Here is a 22,441-nt window from a genome sequence, read left to right as displayed (position 1 = left end):
CTTTTCTTTTATAACTTGTATTGCATCGGTATTCAAAAGATTCTTATTCTAGGAGGCTATTTCAGTATTTATTACTGTTACGACCTCACTTAGATATTTTACTAAAGCAATCGATCCTACACTTAAAATGTTGTTCCATTTTGAACCCGTCAGCCATAGGCAGCTACGCCACATTTTTGCCAGTCACTTTTAAATAGGTGCTATACCTCAAATGAGTGGATATGGGATGTGTAGCATGGCCCCTGGAGACCAACATAGGAAAATGATTTGGTCATCCTAAGCCCTGCAGTTCTCAAGACATTCACAGAAATGTTTATTTGGCCATCTACAGGCCAATTGGTAAACAGTCAATGAACGTACACATATATTCATTCATTGTATCATTGATCATTGTATCATGATCAATGAAACTTGGCATGCTTTCAGAGGATTCAAATGATCCTAGAAAAAGAAAACTGAGTTTCACTTGCACAGTGGTCATTATTACAGACAAATATTATATTCTCTGACCCATGCTTTTTGATGGGGGCGGGGGGTGTAGCTCCATATCAAGCAGTTCTGTAAATGTCCTTGAGGGTATGACACGGCCCCCCCTTGTCTTGTCTCCTTTGATAGTGTGATGGCAGGACCCAGACCAGTAGTTCTGAGTGGCCCCTCTGGAGCAGGGAAGAGCACTCTGCTGAAGAGGCTCATGAAGGATTATAAAGGAGTCTTTGGCTTCAGCGTGTCCCGTATGTATTAACAGCCACATGGCAAACTTCCTTTACCTTAATTTCCCGACTATTAGCCGCGGCTTATACATTGATTTAGCAAAATTTCTTCAGCTATGAGGTTAATACAGGGGGGGGGGGGGGGGGGGCAGTTAATATGGTGTTGATTTGGTTTTGTTTCTTTTAACTTGCATTTACTGCCCTGTGGCTTACAATGTGGCTTATATAGCCTACAGGAAATTACTGTACTCATGCTTTCTGAGTGCAGAACAGACCAGTTTTGTCACTGCAATGCACCCCTGCTCTGATCTGCTATTCTGACAGGATTTTTGTTCTGTACAGATACCACAAGGAATCCCCGTCCTGGTGAAGAAGATGGCAAAGGTATGACCAAACACATCAAAAGGTGTTAAAGAACACGCTTCCAGATATTAAAAGAAAGACACTAAACAATTTTAGACTGATATCACACAATTTCTCATTGGGATAGCCAATGAAGTTATGTTGGGGCATCTGATAGTGTAGTGTTATGATGAAGTTAAGGGAATTTAAGTTTTTCAAATATGAATGAATGAAAGTCACTATGCTTTCTTATAATCATATTGCTAAAGTTATAGCAACTATAAAAGAAAATACACATCACTAAAACTTTACAGTGACTTTACATTGACTTATTGGCAGTCTCTCGTGAGTACAGCAACCATACACAAAAAGGGTCTGGCACAATTTTCCAGTCACTGTGCCAGAAAAACTGCTTTTGTGTTCATGTTTCAAACTGCCCCATTTGAACACATTCATACAGATATTGCAGTGACCACTGTTTTTCACTGAAAGACGTAGTGATAGTACAGTTGAAGTAGTCTGTAAAAATCTTTCAGCATGTGTCTGAGGAAAACAAGCATTTGCACTCACCTTCCCCACCTCTGATTGAGTTCCCCCAAACAAGGGTTTGTTGTGTCAGTAAAATATCCTCTGTTTCTCATTTCCCCAAAAGATTACCACTTTACCACCAGGGAAAAGATGCAGGAGGGCATCGTTAATGGAGACTTCATTGAGAATGCTGAATTCTCAGGGAACATGTACGGAACAAGGTAATGCCTGTTTAACCTGACACACCACGTGCCATTCCCGGCAACTTGCCATTTTCATTAGCGAGGTGACAAATATAGGTTTCATTTTTGCTAAATGATGTGCTTACATGTTAGTTTAGACAAATATGCACTGTATCCGAATGTGTTGATTTGGCCTATGCCTCCACAGTAAGTCTGCTATTGGGGATGTCCAGGCGCAGAACCTCATCTGCATTCTGGATGTTGACATCCAAGGAGTGAAAAACATCAAGGAGACTGACCTCAGCCCCATCTACATCTCTATCCAGCCCCCCTCAATGGAAATCCTGGTAATGTATCGCCATTGGGGCGAGGCAGATAACAGATTCTGTTAAGAGATTCCTACTAGGCTGTTCTTGATTCATCACAGTAAAATATTGCATCGTAACTCTTCTTCTTCTTCTTCTTCTTCTTCTCCTTATCCTTCTTCTTCTTTTTCTTCTTCTTCTTCTTCTTCTTCTTCTTCTTCTTCTTCAGGAAAAGCGGCTGAGAGACAGACAGACTGAGACAGATGACAGCTTACAGAAGCGTTTGGATGCTGCAAGGACAGACATGGAGCTCAGTAAGTCCAAAAACATCCATTCAAAATCTTTTGTTTTAAATTCCTGGTCGACAACCAGAACCAGGACAAAACCTACTTAAAATGTATTTATTTATCTTTAATCACTAGGTAAGGAACCTGGAATGTTTGACCTGGTAATCATCAATGATGACTTAGAGGAAGCATATGAAAAGCTGAAAAGTGTTCTTATGGAGGTAAGCTCTGGTGTAGATGTTATTGCAATGTAATTCTCAACATGTTCTATCTACTTGAAATGAGGTATATTGGTAAGTTTACCTTGCCATGTGACATCACATGCAATGCTATTGAACACAATGTCCTCTCTGTCCCAACAGGAGATACAGAAGGTACAGGATTCAAAGGAGGATTCCAATGAGGATTCCAAAGAGGTTTCCAAGGAGGATTCCAAGGAGGAATCCAAGAAGTAATCAATGTTTATTTAACATGTTTTGCATTTCTGGCGGATATAATCACGTAGATGATATGTAAGACTTTTGCATTGGTATTCAAAACATTCTTAAGCCCAACGCCCACCAGAAACGGCGTTCAGCGGTGTTCGGCGGTCTGGGCTTGCTGCGCAGGATTTTAGAATAGTTTTCTATCTCTGTGCGGCTGCTGCGCGGCAGACGTTTCCAGTGGGCGATGCTCCATTGAAAACAATGGAATTCTAATCTTTTTCGTGGCGCGGCGCGCCGCGTACGCATCTGGTGGGCGATGGCCTTTAGGAGGCTATTTCAGTATTTATTACTGTTACGACCTCACTTGGATATTTTACTAAACAATCGATTCTACACTTAAAATGCTCCATATCAAACAGTACTGCAAATGTCCTTGAGGTTATGACACGTCCCCCCTTGTCTTCTCTCCTTTGATAGTGTGATGGCAGGACCCAGACCAGTAGTTCTGAGTGGCCCCTCTGGAGCAGGGAAGAGCACTCTGCTGAAGAGGCTCATGAAGGATTATGAAGGAGTCTTTGGCTTCAGCGTGTCCCGTATGTATGAGTGTGCCAGCCACATGGCAGACTTCCTTTACTCGTGCTGTTTGAGTGCATAACAGACCATTCTTGTCACTGCAATGGACCCCTCTGATCTGCTATTCTGACAGGATTTTTATTCTGCACAGATACCACAAGGAATCCTCGTCCTGGTGAAGAAGATGGTAAAGGTATGACCATACACATCAAATTGTGCTAAAGAAGAGCTTTTGTCAGAGATTAAATTAAAAGAAAGAAACTAAACAATTTTAGACTGATATCACACTAGCTTTCCATTGGGATAGCCAATAACGTTATTTTTGGGCAACTGATAGTGTAGTGTTATGATGAAGTTAAAGGGACACTTCACCGGTTAGCATTAAGCTTTGCATCTTTAGAAAATCAGTCATGTTTTTGAATGGTCGTGCATCATTCCCTCAGTTTGCCTTGAGATGGGAGAAATACGGATTTCAATGAAACCTATGAATAGGACTTCCTGCTTTCAATGATGTAAGATTTTTACATCATTGAAAGCAGGAAGTCCAACATTGAAATCCGTATTTCTCCCATCTCAAGGCAAACTGAAGGAATGATGCACAACCATTCAAAAACATGACTGGTTTTCTAAAGATACAAAGCTTAATGCTAATCGGTGAAGTGTCCCTTTAAGGGAACTCAAGTTTTTTTCAAATATGAATGAATTAAACAATGTCACTCTATGCTATCCTATAATTATATTGCTAGATTTATAGCAACTATAAAAGAAAATACACATCACTAAAACTTTACAGTGACTTTACAGTGACTAATTACCAGTCTCTTGTGAGTACAGTAGCCATATCCAAAAAGGATCTGGCACAGTTTTCCAGTCACTGCGCCAGAAAAACTGCTTTTGTCTTCATGTTTCAAACTGCCTCGTTTGAACACATTCAGACAGATATTGCAGTGACCAGTTTTTCACTGAAAGACGTAGGACAACAAGTATTTGCACTTACTTTCCCAATCTGTGAGTTTCCCCTAAACAAGGGTTTGTTCTGTAAATAAAATAACCTCTGTTTCTCATTTCCCCAAAAGATTACCACTTTACCACCAGGGAGAAGATGCAGGAGGGCATTGATAATGGAGACTTCATTGAGAATGCTGAATTCTCAGGGAACATGTATGGAACAAGGTAATGTCTGTCTAACCTGTCTAACCATGTACCATCCTTTGCAACTTTGTGTTTTCAATTGCTAGGTGACAAACTTAGGTTTTATTTTTGCTTAATGGTGTGCTTACGTGTTAATTTAAACAAATTTACATTGGTTCCTAATGTGTTGATTTGGCCTATGCCTCCACAGTAAGTCTGCTATTGGGGATGTCCAGGCACAGAACCTCATCTGCATTCTGGATGTTGACATCCAAGGAGTGAAAAACATCAAGGAGACTGACCTCAGCCCTATCTACATCTCTATCCAGCCCCCCTCAATGGAGATCCTGGTAATGTGTCCCCACTGGGGCGAGGCAGATAACACCTGTGAGAGATTCTGCTATGCTGTTCTTGACATGTCATGGTAAACTATTGCATCGTAACTCTTCTTCTCCTTCTTCTCCTTCTTCTTCTACTTCTTCTTCTTCTTCTTCTACTTCTTCTTCTTTTTCTTCTTCTTCTTCTGCAGGAAAAGCGTCTGAGAGACAGACAGACTGAGACAGATGACAGCTTACAGAAGCGTTTGGATGCTGCAAGGACAGACATGGAGCTCAGTAAGTCCAAAAACATCCATTCAATATCTTTTGTTTTAAATTCACAACCAAAAATAGAGCAAAACCCTCTTGAAACCTATTTCTTTATTCCCCTTTTAATCACTAGGTAAGGAACCTGGGATGTTTGACCTTGTAATCATCAATGATGACTTAGAGGAAGCATATGAAAAGCTGAAAAGTGTTCTTATGGAGGTAAGCTCTGGTGTAGATGTTATTGCAATGTAATTCTCAACATGTTCTATCCACTTGAAATGAGGTATATTGATAAGTTTACCTTGCCACGGGACATCACATGCAATGCTAAAGAACACTCTTTCAATTCTGTCCTAACAGGAGATACAGAAGGTACAGGATTCCAGGGAGGACTCAAAGGAGGATTCCAAGGTGGATTCACAGGTGGATTCAAAGAAGGATTCCAAGGAAGATTCCAAGAAGTAATCAATGTTTATTTAACATATTTCGCATTTCCGGCTCATGTAGTCAATTAGGTGGTGCTATACCTCATATGAGTTGATATGGGATGGGTAGATATGCCCCCTTGAGACAGACATACGAAAAAAAAGTTGGTCATGCTAGGCCCTATGGTTCTCGAGTTATTTACACAAAGCTGTTCAGGCTATCCTCCTTTCAAGAGGCCTGTTGTGGTGGGTGGGGGACGGCTCAAAACGAAAAACAATTGTTCTGTGTCAAGTTTCCTGCAGTATAGTCTCTCAGAAAGCGTTGAAACAAAATGACGGGGGGGAAAAAAAATCTGAGATTTGCTTGAACAGCTGTCATTGTTATAGACAAATATATATTCTCTGACCCATGCTTTTTTTTGGGGGGGGGGGGGGGGGTGTAATACCATATTAAACAGTACTGTAAATGACCTTGAGGTTATGACACGTCCCCCCTTGTCTTGTCTCCTTTGATAGCGTGATGGCAGGACCCAGACCAGTAGTTCTGAGTGGCCCCTCTGGAGCAGGGAAGAGCACTCTGCTGAAGAGGCTCATGAAGGATTATGAAGGGGTCTTGTCTCGTATGTATGAGTGTGCCAGCCAAATGGCATACTTACTTTTCAATAAAGACAATAAATACCTATTCTATTATACTTTGTATGCTTCCTGAGTGCAGAACAGACCAGTTTTGTCACTGCAATGCACCCCTGCTTTGATCTGCTATTCTGACAGTTTTTTTTTTCTGTACAGAGACCAAAAGGAATCACCGTCTTGGTGAAGATGGCAAAGGTATGACATCAAATAAACATAAACATCAAATTGTGTTAAAGAACGGGGGTTTAAATTAAATTAGATGTCACTCAGAATGTCACTCTATCCTTTCTGATAATCATATTACTAAATGTATAACTGTAAGAAAATGCATATCACAAATTAACAATGACTTTATAGTGACTTATTGGCAGTCTCTTGTGGGTATATGGTAATCATATCCAAACATGATCTGCCATAGTTTTATACTTCCAGTCACTGTGACAGAAAAACTGCTTTTGCGTTCATGTTTCAAACTGCCTCGTTTGAACACATTCACACATATTGCAGTGACCACAGTTTTTCACTGAAAGACATAGTACAGTTACAGTACAGTACAGTACAGTACAGTTGTAGTAGTCCATAAAAATCTTTTAGCATGTTTCAGAAGAAAACAAGTATTTGTTGATTGAGTTCCCCACAAACAAGGGTTTGTTCTGTAAGTAACCTATCCTCTGTTTCTCATTTCCCCAACAGATTACCACTTTACCTCCAGGGACAAGATGCAGGAGGGCATCGTTAATGGAGACTTCATTGGGAATGTTGAAGTCTCAGGGAACATGTACGGAACAAGTTCATGCCTGTACAACCTGACATGCCATGTGCCATCCTTGGCAACTTTGTGTCTTCATGAGCTATAGGTGACAAACTTGTCTCCATGGTTAAAGGAGGTGACAGGTGAAGCTCTGGCAGACACTCAGAGCAAGTGAACCCAAGAAAAGCAGTATGGCTCATTATTTGGAGTGCAGTGCAGTCATGCCAATCTCTTTGTAAGCTGAAGTTCTTCCACTTTGCGTTGCCCATGGTGCAATATGTTCAGTAAACTGAATAATCTGCCAAGAATTGAGATACAGCTGCTCACAGTTTGCTGAATGACGTGTTTTCCTTTGGGTCTTGTCCCAAAGTACATTATGAACTGTGAATGTGTTTTGTAGTTAAATATGTGTTTACTCCACAGCAAGTCTGCTATTGAGGATGTCCAGGCACAGAACCTCATTTGCATTCTCGAGGTTGACATCCAAGGAATGAAAAACATCAAGGAGATGGATCTCAACCCCATCTACATCTCTATCCAGCCCCCTTCAATGGAGATCCTGGTAACATGTTGCCACCGGGGCGAGGCCTTAGCCTTGTCCTACCATACTCTCGTACACTCAAAATGTACAGAGAGTCTGGGTCTGCGGTATATTTGCTGGTTTTCTCAAGACAAAAATATGCAAGTCCAATCAGCGAACAGAGGGAGAAGCTTAGAACGATGACGTTGAGGTTTTGCGCTAGTTTTGAGCATGTCACGTCACGACCAAACGTTAGTGATTGGTTATGGCAGATCTGAGTGGCTCTGGGCAGATCCAATAGTTTTAAACATCAACAGAGTATCCGCATTCAAGGAAGTTAATGCTTGGCAATGGAAAGTGGCCAGACTCTGTACTCATACAGTATGGTAGGACCAGGCTGGAGGCAGATAACCCCTGTGAGAGATTCCTACTATGCTGTTCTTAACACATCACGGTAAACTATTGCATTATAACTCTTCTTCTTCTTCTTCTTCTTCTTCTTCTTCTTCTTCTTCTTCTTCTCCTTCTTCTTCTTCAGGAAAAGCGTCTGAGAGACAGACAGACTGAGGCAGATGACAGTTTTGAGAAGCGTTTGGATGCTGCAAGAACAGATATGGAGCTCAGTAAGTCCAAAATACATTCATTCAAAATCTTTGTTTTAAACCCCTGGTCTACAACCAGAAACAGAACAAAACCCACTTAAAACCTATTTCTCTGCTTTTTAATCAGTAAGTAAGGAACCTGGATTGTTTGACCTGGTCATCATCAATGATGACTTAGATGAAGCATACAAAAAGCTGAAAAGTGCTCTTATGGAGGTAAGCTCATAGATGTTATTCCTATTCTCTACGTCTACTTGAAATTAGTTATATGGTAAGTTCACCTTGCTATGCAATGCTAATGAACACAATGTCCTCTCTGTCTCAACAGGAGATACAAAAAGTACAAGATTCAATGGAGTAATGGATGGGTGATGCTACATCTTCAGATTCAGCTCCTGACATTGGATGTACAAGCCTTAAGACTACCCTTTGATAAGCAATCAAAATGTTGGTTCAGAGGTTCACAGCAGTTCATTCTGAGTGCATGATATTTTACAACTGACTTTGCCAGAGGATTGGGTCACCCATACTAAATGATGGCTTCTGATGTGCTGTTCTGTTGCTTTTGCTCCTTGACCAAATAGCCTACCACATTCCTACCTTGGATAAGAATATTGTCCTTTGAAAGCTGTTCATTTGTTGAAAATGGGATGGTTATATAATGTGTCAAAAAGGTCTATAAAATACATTAGGCTACTATATAGCCTATAGAAATGTAAGGATATGTTAAAGATACACTATGCAAGGCTTTCACCTTAAAATAAGCTTTACAAAGCCAATCTGAGGGTAAATGAACTTAAGGGACTCATTCACTTTGAAGCCAGCATAGCAGTAGCGAGTCACTAACAAGAGAACCTGGAACTTCAAAAATAGTCCCGAAGACATTTTGTGAAATCGTGAAACATTAGTCTAGCTTACCTTGTCTGGCTATCACCATATTAAGCTCAATTGTTTAAGATTGAACATTAGTCTGGGGAGTCTGCACTTTTTTTCTACTACACAAGAGTCATGATCAATAGCCATAGTTCAAATAACTCCATACGCTTAGTCCTTCAACCAATCAGCACAACGATCTGGATGCGCCTGGTGGGTTTGTGATTGGACCCAACAAACGTGGACAGAAAGCAGGAGAGATAGATGTGCAGGTTTCCAGCCTGAGCCGCAGGGCGAAATGAAATCCATATCGCCAAGAGATCAGTAGATAGGCCTATAGCTCTTTGGACATAATTTTTGCCTGTTAATGCCAATAAACACATTTACCTAGTACAGGGGGAACAAGCCAGAGAAGAATGCTATTTATTTAGGCAGAGTAATAGGCCTATGAATCGCGACTCTTACCTAAAAAAAACAGTAGGCCTATTATTTAGTCATTAATTGTGGAAATTCTTATTAGCCTCCATGGCTATTTCCATAAGTTATCTGTGCACATTTTGATGTGAAATCTTTGGCAATGATAAAATCAGTCTCATGCATGGGCCTAAGTGAAATTATGAAACGCACAAACAGTTGATTTCAGATGTTATGTTTTAATGTATTTTTTTATTGACGAATGCATGATAGAGCAATTTAACATTTTAGGAAATTCAGTGTTATCGAATGCGCAGTGTTATTAAAAATGTGAATAAACTTTTGTCTTTTGCCTTTTGTGTTTATTCTGTCTGTCACATCCAAGACACCGTAGACCTAGAGCCTTTGGCGCTTAGCAACCGTAAACATTCACTTCAGGGAGGAGAAGTGAGTGGATGGCATGCTCAAATCTCTTAGACTACTGTCTTCTTGCAGAGAGTATGTTATCATAGATGTTATTACAGTTTTTTTTTAAGATAAATGATATTCCTGTAAATTTCATGAAAGTCGACGAAGCCTTCAATTCGACGTGACACCTACTTACAGGCAAGTTTGCATAGATCTAACACCTGTTCTGTTCTCGTTAGATAACGTAGGCCTAGCAGCTATGGTTTTGTTAATGTTAGATAGCCTAGCAAATAAAAGTTAGCTTTTATATACAAGTTTTGATTCATTATTACTGTTGTCATTATACCTTCATTGCGGTTCATAGACATTAAAAGAAAGGGTGCGGTCCCAGATGTGGGTCTGCTATGTCGGCTTCCCATCAACACGAGGTCACAGCCAAACATTTTCATTCTGTGATCCCTCGATGGTGGAACCATAGACTGTTCTATATAGTCTATGGGTGGAACGATAACCTAGCCTAATTACAGTGCATGAAAATGCACTGTACTGTTCTTCCTAGTCTTTACAGTGCATGAAAATGCACTGTACTGTTCTTCCTAGTCTTCTTATTATTATTTTCTTTATTATTATTCCGCTGACAGCTTTTTCTAACCGCAATTTCTCTTCAACCGTTTAACTTAGAAACTTCATTCAAACTTTGTAACGTAGGTATTCTAATGGATCGGGTTGCTATGATTTTTCAACTTTGTAACTTTTATACTTTTTGAACTAAAAATTAAAAACTATTAAACATTTCCCCATAGACTTAACATTGGCCTCTATGACATCACAATCAGGTCGTTGAGCAATTAGAATCTTATGCCAGGTGGCCAGCCCCACCTGCAGCAGCCCTCTCTCTCTCAGGCTTTAAGCATACAATCTCTCTGTGAAGACTACATATCCTGTTAACTGTTTCCTCTGTCCACAACTGTTTCAAAATAAAAGTCCTCACTGCAATAATACACTATTAAATCATTTAACCACTGAAACTACTCAACTATTTAACTGTTCAACCATTCCAACTGTCAGTTATCATCAACTATGCCTCCAGTCAACTAAATGAAACCTCCATGTACCTAGCAATCAACATAGCAACCATTTAAATTAAGTGTTTTTGACAGTTTCCATAGCAACCAACATGATAATACTACAGTAACTTCTTTATTCCTGATAGTGGGCACCATGGATACCCTAGCAACTACTGTTTCAAAATAAAAGTCCTCACTAGCAAGTTAGCATTGTTAGCATGGTTAGCATTGTTAACATAGTTAGCATTTTTAGCATAACTGCTAAAAATGATTAGCTAAGTTAGCTAATCAACCTGGTTAGCATTGTTAGCATAGTTAGCATTGTTAGCATTTTTAGCACAACTGCTAAAATGATTAGCTAAATTAGCTAATCAACGTGGTTAGCATTGTTAACATAGTTAGCAATGTTAGCATAGTTAGCTGATGATTTCTAGCAGTAATGCTAAAAATGCTAAGTTAACTTATCAACCTGGTTAGCATTGTTAACATAGTTAACATTTTAGAATACCTGTTAGAAATTATTAGTTAAGTTAGAACAGGAATGTTTAAGCTTTAAAATGTCTACCTTAACACTATCAACTCTCTTTAAACTATGCAACCACCATGTTTACCCTAGCTACACCTTAGTAGCCATATCTAAATTTTTTTGCATTTTCATGCACTGGTAATTCCTTGGAATTGCATTTCTAGTCTTATTATTATTTTCTTTATTATTATTCCGCTGACAGCTTTTTCTAACCGCAATTTCTCTTCAACCATTTAACTTAGAAACTTCATTCAAACTTTGTAACGTAGGTATTCTAATGGATCGGGTTGCTATGACTTTTCAACTTTGTAACTTTTATACTTTTTGAACTATAAATTAAAAACTATTAAAAATTTCCCCATAGACTTAACATTGGCCTCTATGACATCACAATCGGGTCGTTGAGCAATTAGAATCTTATGCCAGGTGGCCAGCCCCACCTGCAGCAGCCCTCTCTCTCTCAGGCTTTAAGCATACAATCTCTCTGTGAAGACTACATATCCTGTTAACTGTTTCCTCTGTCCACAACTGTTTCAAAATAAAAGTCCTCACTGCAATAATACACTATTAAATCATTTAACCACTGAAACTACTCAACTATTTAACTGTTCAACCATTCCAACTGTCATTTATCATCAACTATGCCTCCAGTCAACTAAATGAATCCTCCATGTACCTAGCAACCAACATAGCAACCATTAAAATTAAGCGTTTTTGACAGTTTCCATAGCAACCAACATGATTATACTACAGCAACTTCTTTATTCTTGATAGTGGGCACCATGGATACCCTAGCAACTACTGTTTCAAAATAAAAGTCCTCACTAGCAAGTTAGCATTGTTAGCATGGTTAGCACAGTTAGCATTGTTAACATAGTTAGCATTTTTAGCATAACTGCTAAAAATGATTAGCTAAGTTAGCTCATCAACCTGGTTAGCATTGTTAACATAGTTAGCATTTTTAGCACAACTGCTAAAATGATTAGCTAAGTTAGCTAATCAACGTGGTTAGCATAGTTAACATAGTTAGCAATGTTAGCATAGTTAGCATTTTTTAGCATTACTGCTAGAAATCATCAGCTAAGTTAACTTATCAACCTGGTTAGCATTGTTAGCATAGTTAACATTTTAGAATACCTGTTAGAAATTATTAGTTAAGTTAGAACAGGAATGTTTAAGCTTTAAAATGTCTACCTTAACACTATCAACTCTCTTTAAACTATGCAACCACCATGTTTACCCTAGCTACACCTTAGTAGCCATATCTACATTTTTTTGCATTTTCATGCACTGGTAATTCCTTGGAATTGCATTTCTAGTTGCTCTTAGTTCTAGCCATATTTTTGGGATTTTCAAAAAGGGTCAAAGACTCATCTGTTAACTTTATACCAAATCAGAGTTGTAGTAGAGTCTGCCAGTAGTTTTTTTAGTGTATGTCTTTGTAAATTACTTTGATAAAGCTACCACAGGCATAAACATTACACTGTTATTATTCCCCCTTTATGAAGCACTTTGCTCAGTCACAGGATGTTTTAAACTGTGCTGTACAAATGAAATAGGCAGTAGGCCTAGGAACAAAAAACGTAGGCCTACAGTTGACACTTGCCATACTGTCTAGTGTTAAAGTAATAGGGAAGTAGCAAGAGACAGGCTCCACAGGACAGTAAGTGTCATAAGACTAGGCAAATGGTGCAGAATATTCAGTAGTATGAGACAGTAGGCGAATGGTGCAGGATATCTCAGTAGTATGAGACAGTAGGCGAATGGTGTTTGCCACCTACTCCTACTACCTCTGATAAATTGACTGTGACTATTACTAAGCCTGACATTCTTTTTTTCACTGCGGTTCAGCCCGTTTGTGGAAATGTCAACGAGCAAAGAACAAGCGGCTATAAGTCAAGTAATGGCTTTCCTTCGTGAATGGGACCAGGGCAACAAGATGGTGCGGAGCCGCATGCTTCAAGAGTTCGTAAAACAGCACCAAGGCAAAACATGTCCTGCCCTGGAGCTGGAGTTCGCACAAGTTGCCAGTTTATTCCTTGCAAGGCTTACAGCCTGGTTGAGACTGACGTATCCGTGTATTTTGTTGTGCTTATAATTAAACTGCATTAAATGTTAATTTATTGCCCACCCATGAGAACATCTGTCTGCATTTCATTGATTTGTGCTATGATGGATCTATTGTATATCGAGATCGACCTTAACACACTACTCAGATACATGTTTGGGACATGTTTAGGGCTGCAGCTAAAGGCAGTGGGTGTCTTCCTCTCTGCATCAAGCAAGTAAGTGAAATTCATTTGTCTCAATTGGAAAAATAAAGTTAATTAAAATACTAACACATACAGTTATCAGTTATCACCTTTGTATTAACTTAATGTTCTCCACCTATGCAAGTCATCGTTATCTGATTGAGTTCCTGGAGGTTGGAGGAGTCCTGACCCTCCTGGAGATCTTGGGTCAGAATCAGACCAAAGAGGAGGACAAAGCTGAGGCCCTGCATCTGCTCCAGATAGTGTCCAACGCTGGACGCAAGTACAAAGAACTCGTCTGTGAAAGCTATGGTATGCAAGTACAGTCACCATCACTGGTGCCCAATTGAAGGACTAGGTGGTCACTTCCTGAAACACCCTTTCGTACTGAACAATACTTTACTACTCCACAACAGCCAGTGGTAAAGTACTTAAAACAAACAAAAATAATGCTGCTAAATAGACTAAATGGTACAGGCTTTGATATTTATACTGTTATGATTTCATCATTTTGTTGAGGCCTTCAGGTGTGAGAGCCATTGCTGAGTGCTTGGCTACATCACAGATAGAGAGCACTCAGGAAACAGCTCAGTTGCTTCTGGAATCCCTGGCTCATGGCAATCCCAAATACCAAAACCAGGTGTACAAGGGCCTGATTGCCCTTCTGCCATGCACCTCTCCAAAGACACAACAGCTTGTTCTACAGACCCTTCGCGTTGTGCAGGTAAATACGGGACATGGCAAGGTAGGGAGCCCTTTATTCCATAGGGGGATAAAGGCCTAGGAATAGCACAGGCAGTATATTTTTTGTATTTTAATCATTTATATCATATGCTAGAATGCTAGAGTGACATTTTCCGGGCCTCACAATAGTTGGCTATGCCCTTGCAGATGAACCATTAGTCTATTCTACATTCTAGTATTTGATAATTGAGTGCCTGTTTGTTTTTTCAGTGATGTACAGCATGTTTGTTTTTTCATGTGTGAGAGGTTTGTTACTGAATCTAACATGAAACTGATTGCCCTCTTTTCTCTTCCACAGGACATTGTGAAGGTCGCTTACCCGAGTATTGTTGAACCACTGCTGAATTCACTCAAATCTCTGCACCTCGAGGTGCAACATGAAGGTCAGCATCATATTAAATGCTGTAATTTTCCACTTTTGGAAAGCACTTTTGTGTAATTAACAGTCAGTCTGAGTGACACTCTGGGCTCTAATTTAAATGGTGGGCAAAGTGTGAAATGTCTATCAACAAACAAAGTGTTTGTGTATGAACTGTTGGTATTGTGTGGCATGTGGGTGCATTGATCTGATTCTTTGATGTTTGCCTATGGTATTAAATTAGGAAATTGATTTTGCCTAGTTGTATAAAAATGAGCTTACTTAGATTTAAGACTTAGTTATCATTCAGATTAGGGCCCCCTCCTGACCTGTTTTCTCTTCCAGCTCTCGAGCTGATCACTGAGCTGAGGCACTACGAAGTTAGACCAGCCCTGCTCAAGGGTCTGGTTGCTCTGCTGAAACCTGTGAAGGAACGAGTGCAAAAGTACAAGATCCTGGAAGGTCAGACTGTAGTGTCTGTCAACCACTGATTAGTTCTCTTTTTGGAATCATGTCAGAGGCAGAATGACCATTGTTACCCTGCTCTGAGTATTTACACAATGATGAACAACATGCCTTACTTAAAACAGTGTGTTCAGTATCACTTGTCATGTTCAGGTTATTACAGAACAGTAATTAGCAACGTGCAATTAAGATGCCACTATATTTCTTTAACTTTATTGAGGTTCCTTTATGAATGGGAAGGAGCACTGAAAGGTTGTGATCTATGTACAGTTCATAATAATCAGTGTTGCATGTGCAGAATAATTATTGTATTGTTGTTATGAAAGTGTAAGATTTACCCAATTCATGGCCCTGAGACTAATCTAAGTTTTATTTTCAGATTCAGAAATGACAAAGATGACAGAGTCTTTGCCATTATTTGTCCAACAAGCTGCTGCTGCTAAAGCCATAAGGTACATTTAGCCACTAGTTTGTATCAATGTGTGTGTGTGTGTGTGTGTGTGTGTGTGTGTGTGTGTGTGTGTGTGTGTGTGTGTGTGTGTGTGTGTGTGTGTGTGTGTGTGTGTGTGTGTGTGTGTGTGTGTGTGTGTGTGTGTGTGTGTGTCTTTACTGACCGTTTGGTTTTTGGTTTGGTCTGTAGGATGCTGGCTCAGGGGAGTGAGGAGCTCTCCACCGAACTGCTCCATTTGAGAGTGGTGCACCACCTGCTGTACGCCATGGGCAACCAGAGCCATGCAGATGCCCAGAGACAAGCCAGCCTCGCTTTAGAGGTTGGGGGATACACTCTCTCGTTTTCTCACGCACGCACGCACGCACGCACGCACACACACACACACACACACACACACACACACACACAGAGATGTTCCTTAACTTTGCCTATCTGTTGTCATTTGGTTAAGCACTTTGTTCAGACCTACCCACTGGTGGAGGAGCATGTCCGCAGGGCCATGGGCCAAACACTGTTTCAGTTGTTTATGGTGGGTGGAATTGTGTAACATTATCTCATATATTAATATAGTAAGTAGCAGATACTGTAAAGGAAGACTTGAATCTCTGATTCAAATGCTTTCTTTTTTCGTAGTTGAACGCTGAGATTCTGTACATGAAGATGGATGAAATCCAAGCTGACATCTTACACTCAAACAAAGTGAACATAGCTGAGGGTATGTGTTCTGAGGCAGCAATAAAAAACATATTGTTTTCTAAGCACTGTCAAATAAGGCAGTTTACATGGTTGACTTTCATTTTTCTTCTTTACAGCTCTGGAGAATCAGAAATCTGACACATGAATTACCCATGTATGTCCATTTTTTTTTTTTTTCATAGTAAACATGTTTTAAAATGAACATACGTCTTTTTGTCATTTATATGGCTCAAATATCATGCTAAATTGAGGTGTTTGCCTTAAAATATCACTCTGAAAAACACGCCCCTTGCGCTCAGTAACTGTGACGAGTTTACGCTGCTGTTCTGCTATTGGATGATGGGAGGTTTCACCCCACCCACCAAATGGCGGGAGATATCCACGGAACACACGGAATGTACAGTAAACAGTCGGCTGTCTCAAAATCTGTCTGATGTTATATTAATGTGACTTGAGTCGTGGTGCTTTTTGTTGTTGTAAGTCATTAATGAAATGCTCGACATTTTACAGTTGTAGTTTTGCAAGTAGAATACTAGTTTTTAAATGAGCTAAGGTTTGCGAGCCATCATGTTTTCTCAGGTTTTACAAAATGAGCAAGCTCAGATCTGCAGTGCAGAAGGGCAAGAAAGTGTCCTTGGAGAACACAGGCACAGTGAAAAGAAGCAAAAGACAAGTGTCTGCTGTTAAAGAAGGTAATCAACACGTTTGCATGCGGCTAACTACAGTAGCTAGCTTAGACGTCTGACGACTGATTTGTTACAAAGTTGCTTCGCGATAATTAACACAGTAGCAGCTAACCTTATCCGAAGTTGTTAATGTTACATTGTCTCCGATGGAAGAAAATGGTCTTTGATAGAGGGAAGTACTGCATGAAGTAGAAATGCCAAGACATCACAATGACTAGTGGTACTATGAAGATCATGACATGCAAACATCATTCTTACCAGAGTACAGTAAATACAGATACAAAAGTGCATTACTGTATGACACTGGCCTAAAATAGAGTTACGCATAATTATCATATCGTCCTCATCCTCATAGTTCTGCGCACACACACACACACACACACACACTCATATAGTTCTGCACACACACACACACACACACACACACACACACTCACACCCCTAGCATGTAGTTGTAGACCTTCCCTGCTTACTTGGCTTGACTGATGTGCAATTACCTCACCGACTGTTGTTCCCCTCTCACCAGAGCCAATAGAAGCAGAATCTTCCTCTTATCATTATTTCCAGAATCCAGAGGATATTGGGTCTTTCAGGTCCAATCTTCTGAGCTGGTATGACCAAACCAAGAGGGAATTGCCATGGAGAACGGTGGTATGTTGACCAAAATAAATAACATATAGTCCACATTGATACACAGACGTACACAAATGCACAGTAGAGCTAAATATATTCTCTACATCTCTAATGTTGTTTTTCCATGTTTTCACTATGAATATTATTTTTTGTTTTGATTAGGCCATGACCGAAAAGGACATTAATGTCAGAACATATGCAGGTATCATAACGTTTTTGAACTAGTAGTAACATCTCGTCTTTTGAACTGTTAGTACTTATCTCCATAGTTGAATATACTACTGTATAGATGTACCAGTACTGTATTTTTCCACAGTGTGGGTGTCCGAAATCATGCTTCAGCAAACACAAGTAGCTACAGTGATCGACTACTATAACAAGTGGATGAAGGTAAACTTTTCTACAGTATATTGGGTTTAACGACAAACATTTGTTACTGCTGAATCCAAAGTAAAGACCTACTGGCATTGTCTGTTGTCTGTTACAGAAGTGGCCTACTGTGGAAAAACTTGCTGAAGCCACACTGGAGGTACAGTTCATGAATGCAATTATATTTCTGTACATTTCACTTTTGTGTTCTCTGCAAATATAAACTCTCATTTTCCACCTTGAAGGAGGTGAATCAGATGTGGGCAGGGCTTGGATATTATTCAAGAGGGAGAAGGCTGCACGAGGGAGCACAAAAGGTGACGTCACAATATTAACATCAGCCCATAATGTATTTAGACTACTGTATTCATGCCAGTATCTCGTAAAACGTGTTAATTAATGTACCCATTGCCTTGAGGTTGTTCTGGGCATTATTAGGCAAATGGTGAATCTGGTGTAAAAATCTCTGTGTAAAATGTCTAGTATCTCCTTGCATCACCTTGGGAATGAGTGCCACTTGCACCTCTTGTATGCAATAACCAGTCTGAATATGTCCTATATTCCTGGGTGCTTAAGTGACGAGCTAGACTCATGAGAGTAAAGTATTCAAAGACAGGCCTGGGAAGCAATAAGACACACCAACCAAATGTTATACAAGCTCAAAAGCTTCAAAATGTTTTCACATGAATCAACCAGTGCATATAGCGGAAACTATTGGCCCTCACAGTCACATGCATTGATATCATACTTGACATTTGGGTGTATTACCATCGATAAGATGGACATATTAAATTCATTGTAGCACAAACGAAAGTGCTTAGCTTGCTTAGCTAAAGAGTTCCTATCCGGACAGAACCTGTTTTCAGGCACTGGATAGTACCCAATGTATTGTTCCATGTACATCTTAGTAAGTGTTTGTTTGTTTGTGTGAGCAGTGTGCATGTGTGAGCAGTGAAAGAGCGAGATATAACAGGCCTCTGCCATAAACAGAGAATTGTGTGTCCTTATTATTCTGTTATTCATTGTTCCTTATCCTAATGATTGACTGTCTAATTTTTAATTGCATGATATGTACAATGTGTTATTTGCAGGCTGAGTTGTATTACTGTCTAACTGTGACTAACTGCATCATGTCTGCTACGGTTCCCTGTGCTGTGCAGGTGGTTTCAGAGCTGGGAGGAGAAATGCCCAGGACCCCAGAGCAGCTCTTGAAGCAGCTGCCCGGAGTGGGACGCTACACTGCAGGGGCCATTAGCTCCATAGCACTCGGCCAGGTAATCTGACAGACTGACTCAAGTGTTTGCAATGTTGAACCTCATGTTCTTAATGGAAGCAGGTGCCATTGTTGTCTTGGCTTCTTTTTCACTACTCAGGTGGCTGGTGCGGTGGATGGAAATGTTATACGTGTCTTGTGTCGTGCCCGGGCCATTGGGGCAGACAGCACAAGTCCAGCTGTCACTGAAGCACTATGGTAAATGTCACTGGCACAAAGATATTACAGTCATTTCCTGTGTATAAACCGCAGGACAGTGTTTTATCCAAGCAAAACGATATTAATACCATTAACTGCCTCCGTATATTAACCTCATACAGTAGCTGAAGAAATGTCGTGAAGTCCACAGACTGTTGTGCATCACTTTGAACCTGTTACATATATTTACATTTGAAGAACACTACTAGATACTGTATGTTAACGTTGTCTTTTTTCTTGAATACTGTCCCATACTTTGGCAAGTGCATCTTTATTTACATCTGGCTGCATCGAGCAGAGTATTCTGTAAGGGGTTTCTCTCTTTTCAATGTAGGAAGATTGCTGAGACCCTTGTGGACCCACAAAGACCTGGAGACTTTAACCAGTCCATGATGGAGCTTGGAGCGCGAGTGTGCACTCCGAAAAACCCACTGTGTAATCAGTGTCCCGTAAAGACACACTGCCATGCCTTCAAAAAGGTAATCATAGGATCAATAGTAATCGCCCATCATAAATGTCTCAACAACACATCGATGCCTATAAAAATGCAATTCATCCAAGTGTTTTGTGTGTTTTATGGAATGTTTCACTAATGCCATAATTTATATTCTAAGCTGGCTGCAAAAAGTCATGGCTCACAAAACCATTGAATGTTTCTGGTGTACTGTACTGTAGGTCAGTGTCAAACAACAAAAGGAATGCAAGACACTCCAGAGTAAATTGAATCCAGCGGTTAATGGCTCTACTCCAGATATTGAAAGTTGTGGTAGGTTGTGGATTCATGCACTTGGAGAGCCTTCAAATTTCTGCGCATGTTTTATAGTTGTCATGTCTCAGCTTGACCCCTGAATACTTCTGGGAAAGACATGATGGACTTGTCCGAGTTTGTGAACTCTATAGTTGGGTCATCAGAGATTTCTAGAACAATCCTCTGGGCCTCCTGGTATAGTTGCCTGTCTTCACTCATGTAACAAAATAAAAAAAACTAATTCTGTGTGTACTTGCGACCTTATGACTGTCCTCTATATAGTGACCACAGGGCCCTGTCAGCTCTGCTTGTCTGAGCCGTGGGACAGTCAGCTGGGAGTGCAGAACTACCCGAGGAAGCCCAGCAAGAAAGCTGCCCGCGTGGAGCGCACCCTGGTCTGTGTGCTGGAGCGGGAGAAAGTAGGAGAGGAGAAAGAGTACCTCCTCTCACAGAGGCCTAGTAAAGGTATTATACGTACTACAGCAATATACTCTGCCTATTTGCTTTTCACATGAGTGATGTATTCCAGCTTCTGCATGAAAGACTTGGGTTTATGACTGATAGTGTGTGTGTGTGTGTGTGTGTGTGTGTGTGTGTGTGTGTGTGTGTGTGTGTGTGTGTGTGTGTGTGTGTGTGTGTGTGTGTGTGTGTGTGTGTGTGTGTGTGTGTGTGTGTGTGTGTGTGTGTGTGTGTGTGTGTGTGTGTGTGTGTGTGTGTGTGTGTGTGTGTGTGTGTTAAAGGGTTGTTGGCTGGGATGTGGGAACTGCCAGGTGTGCTTGAGGAGGAGGGAAGCTCAGAAATGAAACTTAAAAAGAGTCTGTGCGCCGAGGTTGGGAAGCTGCTGGGAGTTCTACTGGACAAAGAGCCTCTGGAGTTCGTGGGGGAGGTGAGTGCTGTCATACTGTACCTGATGTCAGGTTACATCAGACGGTAAATTCACAAAGGCAAGACTGCATGTTTAGCTTGTTCACCGCTAAAGGAAACTTGGAATCCTCCCAATACTGGAGTATGGATTTATGTAAATAGTAGCCTACCCTTTGACATGATTGAGACTACAATGATCTTAATATATACTCTTGTGATCTTATGAATAGTTCATGGATTTATGATGGATGACACTACTTAAAGGGATATCTTCTGTCTTGTTTTCACAGGTCGTCCATATTTTTTCACATATCCACCAGACATATGTTGTCTATAGTATGGTGTGTCCAGATCATAAAAATAGAGAGAAGTCAACCGTTCGCTGGATCACCACATCTGCTTTGCAAGAGGCTGCTGTTTCAACAGGAGTGAAAAAGGTGTGTGTGTGTGTGTGTGTGTGTGTGTGTGTGTGTGTGTGTGTGTGTGTGTGTGTGTGTGTGTGTGTGTGTGTGTGTGTGTGTGTGTGTGTGTGTGTGTGTGTGTGTGTGTGTGTGTGTGTGTGTGTGTGTGTTCCCTGGCCTTTGCTCTGTTAAGCTTAATGTTGTTGGTAAGCTCTACATCGCATTGACATGTAATGATCATGCACTGTTGTTGTTTTTTTCAAGATTATGAAGCTGTATGAGTCTAAGAAAAATCTGAAAGGAGACAATACCAAGGTGAGAGGAGAACATTCTACATTCAGACCTTTGTGTGATGTGTTTATTTGAGGATTGTATGCCATCTACTGGCAATAAATATCAACAGATAAGACATTGCAAACAATCTCTATCTGATAATTAGAAAATTATGGTAATTGGTAAAATGGTAAAAAATACCAGTTCAGTATAACAATTGTATCAATCTATAAAATGTCATTGTATTCTTAAACGTGATTTCAGGACAAGAAAAGAAAAGGCTCTGCATCAAAAGATGAGAAGAAACCCAAAAAAGTGAAAGAGAGTGGAGGAGGCAAGCAACTCTCTCTCACCAAGTTCTTCTCTCCCTCAAAAACAAACCAATAAATGGAGACACTATCCCTGATGGCCAGCTGATCATAGACAGAATGTGTAAAGTTGAAAATGGACTAATGTTTAACTGATGATTAGGCTTTGCTGTGATAGTCTACACCTTATCTGCAAAGGTCATGGAAAAAATGAACTGCTGTGGTCACCATCCACTTAAGAGATGCATAGGTCCATGACATGTGCATGTCTTTATATCATAATGTTTTTTTATATATATATAATTGAGAGACATTCATTCCCAGTTGATACTATATATTATTAGTGATGAATAAAGATTTTATATGAAAACTATTTGAAAACATTTTCTTTTGAATGGGAATGGCAGTACAACACTGAGTGGTTTGTGCTGTG

The 22,441-nt window shown here is 40.2% G+C and overlaps 4 protein-coding genes across 4 annotated transcripts; all 4 read left to right on the top strand.

The window, feature by feature from the left end:
- Window positions 1-619: 619 nt before the first annotated feature.
- On the top strand, window positions 620-2,809 carry LOC134102438 (guanylate kinase-like). The gene is made up of 7 exons (XM_062556535.1): window positions 620-731; window positions 1,053-1,094; window positions 1,705-1,801; window positions 1,971-2,109; window positions 2,297-2,381; window positions 2,490-2,575; window positions 2,717-2,809. Exons 1-7 carry the CDS (start codon window positions 620-622, stop codon window positions 2,807-2,809), a joined length of 654 nt encoding a protein of 217 aa, XP_062412519.1.
- A 451-nt stretch (window positions 2,810-3,260) lies between these two features.
- On the top strand, window positions 3,261-5,535 carry LOC134102437 (guanylate kinase-like). Its single transcript, XM_062556534.1, has 7 exons — window positions 3,261-3,372; window positions 3,504-3,545; window positions 4,429-4,525; window positions 4,695-4,833; window positions 5,013-5,097; window positions 5,204-5,289; window positions 5,431-5,535. Exons 1-7 carry the CDS (start codon window positions 3,261-3,263, stop codon window positions 5,533-5,535), a joined length of 666 nt encoding a protein of 221 aa, XP_062412518.1.
- A 480-nt stretch (window positions 5,536-6,015) lies between these two features.
- LOC134102694 (guanylate kinase-like) lies at window positions 6,016-8,362 on the top strand. The gene is made up of 7 exons (XM_062556884.1): window positions 6,016-6,115; window positions 6,267-6,323; window positions 6,822-6,927; window positions 7,303-7,441; window positions 7,938-8,022; window positions 8,129-8,217; window positions 8,330-8,362. The coding sequence occupies exons 1-7, from the start codon at window positions 6,016-6,018 to the stop codon at window positions 8,360-8,362; spliced, it is 609 nt and encodes a 202-aa protein (XP_062412868.1).
- A 1,379-nt stretch (window positions 8,363-9,741) lies between these two features.
- On the top strand, window positions 9,742-22,348 carry mutyh (mutY DNA glycosylase). Its single transcript, XM_062556533.1, has 27 exons — window positions 9,742-9,894; window positions 13,141-13,359; window positions 13,506-13,574; window positions 13,687-13,853; window positions 14,069-14,265; window positions 14,584-14,668; window positions 14,989-15,105; window positions 15,488-15,560; window positions 15,749-15,878; window positions 16,011-16,088; window positions 16,193-16,274; window positions 16,372-16,397; window positions 16,803-16,947; window positions 17,468-17,592; window positions 17,737-17,776; window positions 17,891-17,964; window positions 18,062-18,103; window positions 18,189-18,260; window positions 19,104-19,217; window positions 19,317-19,414; window positions 19,749-19,893; window positions 20,090-20,180; window positions 20,445-20,627; window positions 20,903-21,048; window positions 21,317-21,463; window positions 21,692-21,742; window positions 21,965-22,348. The coding sequence occupies exons 2-27, from the start codon at window positions 13,154-13,156 to the stop codon at window positions 22,085-22,087; spliced, it is 2,826 nt and encodes a 941-aa protein (XP_062412517.1). The 5' UTR covers window positions 9,742-9,894; window positions 13,141-13,153; the 3' UTR covers window positions 22,088-22,348.
- Window positions 22,349-22,441: the final 93 nt, after the last annotated feature.

Source organism: Sardina pilchardus, chromosome 15, assembly GCF_963854185.1.
Source record: "Sardina pilchardus chromosome 15, fSarPil1.1, whole genome shotgun sequence".
NCBI classification, from domain to species: Eukaryota; Metazoa; Chordata; class Actinopteri; order Clupeiformes; family Clupeidae; genus Sardina; species Sardina pilchardus.
Note: the sequence above shows the minus strand (reverse complement) of the source record. Positions and strands in the feature narration are given on the sequence as shown.

Coding starts and splice junctions, on each gene's coding strand:
- LOC134102438 (XM_062556535.1), top strand. CDS start 620: ATGGCAGGACCCAGACCAGTAGTTCTGAGTGGCCCCTCTGGAGCAGGG. Junction 1,095..1,704: donor TGGTGAAGAAGATGGCAAAG/GTATGACCAAAC, acceptor TTTCCCCAAAAG/ATTACCACTTTACCACCAGG. Junction 2,110..2,296: donor CCCCCTCAATGGAAATCCTG/GTAATGTATCGC, acceptor CTTCTTCTTCAG/GAAAAGCGGCTGAGAGACAG.
- LOC134102437 (XM_062556534.1), top strand. CDS start 3,261: ATGGCAGGACCCAGACCAGTAGTTCTGAGTGGCCCCTCTGGAGCAGGG. Junction 5,098..5,203: donor AAGGACAGACATGGAGCTCA/GTAAGTCCAAAA, acceptor TTTAATCACTAG/GTAAGGAACCTGGGATGTTT. Junction 5,290..5,430: donor TGAAAAGTGTTCTTATGGAG/GTAAGCTCTGGT, acceptor CTGTCCTAACAG/GAGATACAGAAGGTACAGGA.
- LOC134102694 (XM_062556884.1), top strand. CDS start 6,016: ATGGCAGGACCCAGACCAGTAGTTCTGAGTGGCCCCTCTGGAGCAGGG. Junction 6,928..7,302: donor TACGGAACAAGTTCATGCCT/GTACAACCTGAC, acceptor TTTACTCCACAG/CAAGTCTGCTATTGAGGATG. Junction 8,218..8,329: donor TGAAAAGTGCTCTTATGGAG/GTAAGCTCATAG, acceptor CTGTCTCAACAG/GAGATACAAAAAGTACAAGA.
- mutyh (XM_062556533.1), top strand. CDS start 13,154: ATGTCAACGAGCAAAGAACAAGCGGCTATAAGTCAAGTAATGGCTTTC. Junction 16,089..16,192: donor CACTGTTTCAGTTGTTTATG/GTGGGTGGAATT, acceptor CTTTTTTCGTAG/TTGAACGCTGAGATTCTGTA. Junction 18,261..19,103: donor TGCACGAGGGAGCACAAAAG/GTGACGTCACAA, acceptor TGTGCTGTGCAG/GTGGTTTCAGAGCTGGGAGG.